General features: G+C 51.6%; 1 protein-coding gene across 1 annotated transcript; it reads left to right on the top strand.

Annotated features, from left to right (window-relative positions):
- Positions 1 to 1,011: 1,011 nt before the first annotated feature.
- On the top strand, positions 1,012 to 5,455 carry LOC124707840 (1-deoxy-D-xylulose-5-phosphate synthase 1, chloroplastic-like). The gene is made up of 8 exons (XM_047239534.1): positions 1,012 to 1,365; positions 1,493 to 1,786; positions 1,928 to 2,078; positions 2,186 to 2,457; positions 3,605 to 3,878; positions 3,984 to 4,573; positions 4,666 to 4,950; positions 5,044 to 5,455. The coding sequence occupies exons 1-8, from the start codon at positions 1,261 to 1,263 to the stop codon at positions 5,203 to 5,205; spliced, it is 2,133 nt and encodes a 710-aa protein (XP_047095490.1). The 5' UTR covers positions 1,012 to 1,260; the 3' UTR covers positions 5,206 to 5,455.
- Positions 5,456 to 5,698: the final 243 nt, after the last annotated feature.

Here is a 5,698-nt window from a genome sequence, read left to right on the forward strand (position 1 = left end):
GAACATCCCAGGATTTCCGCAAAAGGGCGCGCGCTGGGTGTTAGTACGCGGGAGTTTTCCCATGATTTTCTCATGGGATCACGTGCGTGGTGTGTGTGACATGAATTGAGAAACATGCACACCCATAAAGAGTTAACTACGTCATTGCCGGGTTGGTTTCCGTTTTTACCAAGTCAATAGTTGGAATGATAGGAACATATACAATTGTACAAAAATGCACTCGATGCTACACATGCTAGAGGCGCCCCATTATATAATTGTTTTCTCAAGAAGAGGAGAACATCCCGGGATTTCCGCGAGGGGGGGGGTTGGGTGTTAGTACGCCGGAGTTTTCCCGTGATTTTACCCTCGGATCACGTGCGTGGTGTGTCACATGAATTGAGGAACATGCACACCCGTGAAGAGTAAAGTAGGTCGTTGTCGGGCTGGTTTTCGTTTCTACTAAGTCCATAGTCGGAACAATAGAAACATACGATGTACGAAAAATGCACCCGATGCAACCATCAGACGCCGAGCCGCACGCCAGAAGCGCCCTATTTGTTATTGCGAAAATTGTGGCCTGGCCTAAGAGTAAAATATGTGTAAATCAAGTCTAGCTTTCAATTATTTATGTTTTTTGCATAAGTTATTTTATCCCTTTTCCTATTATTATTATAGCATTGTTTTCTGAAGAAGAGGAGAATATCCATGAATTCCGGTTCCCCCTGTCCTTCCCTTTTAATCTTTTCATAAATGATACTTCCAGACTTCCAGTGTTAGCTCGTACGAATATCTCCCATTATCCTCTCGTGATACTTTGTCGAGCTGGCCCAATGGGGTGCTGGATAAGTAGGGTACCCATTTCGCTCTCTCCCCGAGATTGCTCGAGCTGCCTGCCCTCTCGGTGCAGCGACGAACGAAAAAGCGAGCACCCAAGATCGGACACGGTCGAATGAATACCAGCCACACGCCGGGCAATGGGCCTCGGTGGTCACCCGCGCAGCCTATCGCCATCCGGCCTCACCCCCTCCATCACCCGCCCACACCACTATAGAACACGCGCACACCCCTAATCCCGAGCACGGAGCACCTCGTCACTCTCCCGCTCCACTTCCCAGATCCCCACCTTATTCGTGTACTCCGCATAGTGTCACCTTGCCAGTTGCCACTTGCTGTAAGCGCTTGGACGCACTGGCACACTCATTTTTTGGATCGACTTGTTTCCAAGGAGAGGATAGGACGATAGTTAAGGTGTTGCAATCTTGAGGAGAAGAAGAAACAATGGCGCTCCCGTCGACGTTCTCCCTCGCACGAGGCTTTCTCGGCGTGCTGCCTCAGGAACACCATTCCCCTTCCGCCGTCGAGCTCCATGCCCGGCCTCTCAAGGTAAGCACAAGCCTCCTCTGCCATAGCCTTGTCCACGGTTGATTCGTATATGTTCCCACCGATTCAATTCCTTCTTCTTCATCTAAATTGCAATCGCTGTTACTGGTTGTCAATCAATCGGCTGCAGCCAAGGAGGAGGTCCTGCATTTCTGCGTCGCTGTCGGAGAGGGAGGCAGAGTACCACTCGCAGCGGCCGCCCACCCCGCTGCTGGACACGGTGAACTACCCCATCCACATGAAGAACCTCTCCCTCAAGGAGCTGCAGCAGCTCTCCGACGAGCTCCGCTCCGACGTGATCTTCCACGTCTCCAAGACCGGCGGCCACCTCGGGTCCAGCCTCGGCGTCGTCGAGCTCACCGTCGCGCTGCACTACGTCTTCAACACCCCGCAGGACAAGCTCCTCTGGGACGTCGGACACCAGGTAAACCAAACTCAGCAATGCACAATTGACTTCCAGATATCGGTGTGCCACGGATTGGGATAACGTGCCCGCGCCATGTGAGGGGATGCGAAGCTCAGCTCCCGTTTAATCATCCCCTTTTGTTTATTCCTGTGCTCGCAGTCGTATCCTCACAAGATCCTCACGGGGCGGCGTGACAAGATGCCGACGATGCGGCAGACCGACGGATTGTCCGGCTTCATCAAGCGCTCGGAGAGCGAGTACGACAGCTTCGGCACCGGACACAGCTCCACCACCATCTCCGCCGCTCTAGGTAAGTACCAATTGTCTATTCGTCTCTGCATCTGATCGTGTAGTTAATTGATTAAGTGACAGTACATGGCAATTGATTAACTGTGTCCGCGTGTAATTTGTTGGTAGGGATGGCCGTCGGGAGGGACCTCAAGGGCGGCAAGAACAACGTGGTGGCGGTGATCGGCGACGGGGCCATGACGGCCGGGCAGGCCTACGAGGCCATGAACAACGCTGGCTACCTCGACTCCGATATGATCGTGATACTGAACGATAACAAGCAGGTGTCGCTGCCGACGGCGACGCTCGACGGGCCGGCGCCGCCCGTGGGCGCGCTCAGCGGCGCCCTCAGCAAGCTGCAGTCCAGCCGGCCGCTCAGGGAGCTCCGGGAGGTGGCCAAGGTATGGCCTCACAAATGTTTCCACACTGACACTGGATAGATAGTACGGGCCGGGAACGTTGAATTGAAGTATTGGTGTAGAGTCAAATTAAAACTAGCTGCATATAGTAATAAGTGTTTTTTTTGACAACCCGGACGATTTTTTCGTGCATGGGACCTCCCGTGCACTGTTTTATTCGGTTTCAGTACATTCTAGTTTGTGGTTTCAATTTGTCGAGATCAAACCGAAACTCGATGGCAGATGAAACGGCGTGGCACGAATCTTAAAGCAGAAAATCGACGATATCAACATACACATACACGGACCGACCTCGACCTCCCGTCGCACGCGGAAGGACATCATTTCTCTTTCTGTAACAACACTTGAGATGGCATAGCAGTAGGTTTATATAAAGCAACTCTAGCAAGTCGTCTGCACATGATGCAACTTGAGACTTACTTGAAAATAAATAAACTTATATGTAATTTAATTGGGGAAATGACAAGGAAATCAGCATCTATCAGCAACAGTTTTAAAATGGAAGCAAACGTGTCAGTGTCGCTGTGGCGTATCTTACGAAATTTGTATTCATTAAATTTTTGTATGCTTCCGGATACAATGCCAAAACTAGCTGTTCTTCCGGATACAATGCACGTACGCATACTCCATATATGCCAGGTGTAGCATGGCATAGCTATATCCGCCAAAAAATGGCGATGAAACCCAGAGAGTAGCATGTCCAGTACTGCCCACTAGCATTTTGTTTTCAACAAAACAGCTCGAGCGAGCATCTTGGCAAGTGACGTGGCTTAATTCTACAAGAAAATAAGACGTACTCCAGCTTAAGTCTAATATCAAATCCAGGATAGAAGAGTGAATCTTTTTCTATTAAGTAGATTTGACTCAAATGATAATTTATCTTCACTCATATGTGATCCATATAGTTCCAAACATACCAAAACAATACTACACGATAATTTGGAGAACCAAAACAGAGCACATGATGACAGTTCAAATTGATACTACTGCGATAATGGGCCGGGCTGTGCAGATTTAACTAAACTAGGGTCTAACCGGTGTTCTTTCAAGGTTGGGCCAGGAAGAACAAATGCGGCCCACATATTCAACTCTGACTTGCATGTATTGACCCGCGTGTTTTGTTCATCAGGGAGTGACGAAGCAAATCGGCGGGTCCGTGCACGAGATTGCGGCGAAGGTGGACGAGTACGCCCGCGGCATGATCAGCGGCTCCGGTTCGTCGCTCTTCGAGGAGCTCGGGCTCTACTACATCGGCCCCGTCGACGGCCACAACATCGACGACCTCATCACCATCCTCCGGGAGGTCAAGGGCACCAAGACCACCGGCCCGGTGCTCATCCATGTCATCACTGAGAAAGGTCGTGGCTACCCCTACGCCGAGCGTGCCTCCGACAAGTACCACGGTAAGATATACTGTCATACTGATATAGTTTAACATCACCTCTTGCATTGGATGGATCATATATGCACTAGAATTTAGAAGTTAATTAGTGTGATCGATGGTGCAGGTGTGGCCAAGTTCGATCCTGCGACGGGAAAGCAGTTCAAGACCCCAGCCAAGACGTTGTCCTACACCAACTACTTCGCGGAAGCGCTGATCGCCGAGGCGGAGCAGGACAGCAAGATCGTGGCCATCCACGCGGCCATGGGGGGCGGCACGGGGCTCAACTACTTCCTCCGCCGCTTCCCGAACCGGTGCTTCGACGTCGGGATCGCGGAGCAGCACGCCGTCACCTTCGCCGCCGGCCTGGCCTGCGAGGGGCTCAAGCCCTTCTGCGCCATCTACTCATCGTTCCTCCAAAGAGGCTACGACCAGGTCGTGCACGACGTGGACCTTCAGAAGCTTCCCGTGAGGTTCGCCATGGACAGGGCTGGACTGGTCGGTGCCGATGGGCCAACGCACTGCGGGGCCTTCGACGTGACATTCATGGCGTGCCTTCCCAACATGGTCGTCATGGCCCCCTCCGACGAGGCCGAGCTGCTGAACATGGTCGCCACCGCCGCTGCCATCGACGACCGCCCATCCTGCTTCCGATACCCGAGAGGCAACGGCATCGGCGTACCGTTGCCCGAGAACTACAAAGGCATTCCCATCGAGGTGCGTTTCGATTTCGCGTTTCATGACTCAAAAGAACAAATTGAAGATCGTGTGCTCGACTGACGACTGATCCATGTTAATCTGTTTCGCAGGTGGGTAAAGGGAGGATTATGATTGAGGGTGAGAGGGTGGCGCTGCTGGGGTACGGTTCCGCGGTGCAGTACTGCATGGCAGCGGCGTCCATCGTGGAGGAGCACGGCCTCAGGGTCACCGTCGCCGACGGCAGGTTCTGCAAGCCATTGGACCACGCCCTCATCAGGAGGCTCGCCAAGTCCCACGAGGTGATCATCACCGTCGAGGAAGGATCCATTGGAGGGTTCGGCTCTCACGTGGCTCAGTTCATGGCCCTGGATGGCCTTCTCGACGGCAAACTTAAGGTACTCAATTAAGCACCATTGATAAGGCACCCGCCGGTCACGAACCCCTGCGATGCTTATGACAGAAGTAACTTTTTTTTTTGGGTTGTGCAGTGGCGGCCGGTGGTGCTTCCCGACAGGTACATCGATCACGGATCACCGGCCGATCAGCTGGCGGAGGCGGGGCTGACGCCGTCGCACATCGCCGCGACGGTGTTCAACATCATTGGGCAGGCGAGGGAGGCCCTCGCCATCATGACGGTGCAGAATGTCTAGAGCTCAGTGTCCTGCCGCCTATAGAGAACCTTGTACATTTTGGTCGTTAGATGATTCAGTCGGCGTCTGGGAATTAAATGGTCCTATTCGGGGGAAATATGACTAGTTTTCGTTCTTTTCTCTGACGTTGAAGTACATGGTCAATTGTTCGTGTAGTGAACTAATGTTTTGTGTTTGTACCTGTGAAATGAATGTATGTTGATAGATTCCTGAAGATTAAGGATGCTCTCTATATACGGGAAGAATGATTCGCTGTTGTTTGTTTCGTGATACCTTCTAGTAGGTACGTACTTCCATAGTCTTGCCAATGGCAGACATAGGAAAAAAGTATTCGTTGCTATTTCGAGAGAAGGGTACAATTGAGAGCCATGAGCACCTAAAGTCCTACATCACGAATTATTGTAAGGGTTTATTTGGTGCCCCATAGAAAGGATTTTTTTTTTTGAGGATATCAACAACTTGATCGACAGTTGTTATCGTGCCCAGGTTGTCA

Source organism: Lolium rigidum, chromosome 4 (genome assembly GCF_022539505.1).
Source record: "Lolium rigidum isolate FL_2022 chromosome 4, APGP_CSIRO_Lrig_0.1, whole genome shotgun sequence".
NCBI lineage: Eukaryota > Viridiplantae > Streptophyta > Magnoliopsida > Poales > Poaceae > Lolium > Lolium rigidum.

Bases quoted from the DNA above. Each gene is read 5' to 3' on its own strand.
- LOC124707840 (XM_047239534.1), top strand. From the start codon at position 1,261: ATGGCGCTCCCGTCGACGTTCTCCCTCGCACGAGGCTTTCTCGGCGTG. The intron at 1,366-1,492 runs GTAAGCACAAGC...AATCGGCTGCAG, and splicing joins TCCATGCCCGGCCTCTCAAG to CCAAGGAGGAGGTCCTGCAT. The intron at 2,458-3,604 runs GTATGGCCTCAC...TTTGTTCATCAG, and splicing joins AGCTCCGGGAGGTGGCCAAG to GGAGTGACGAAGCAAATCGG.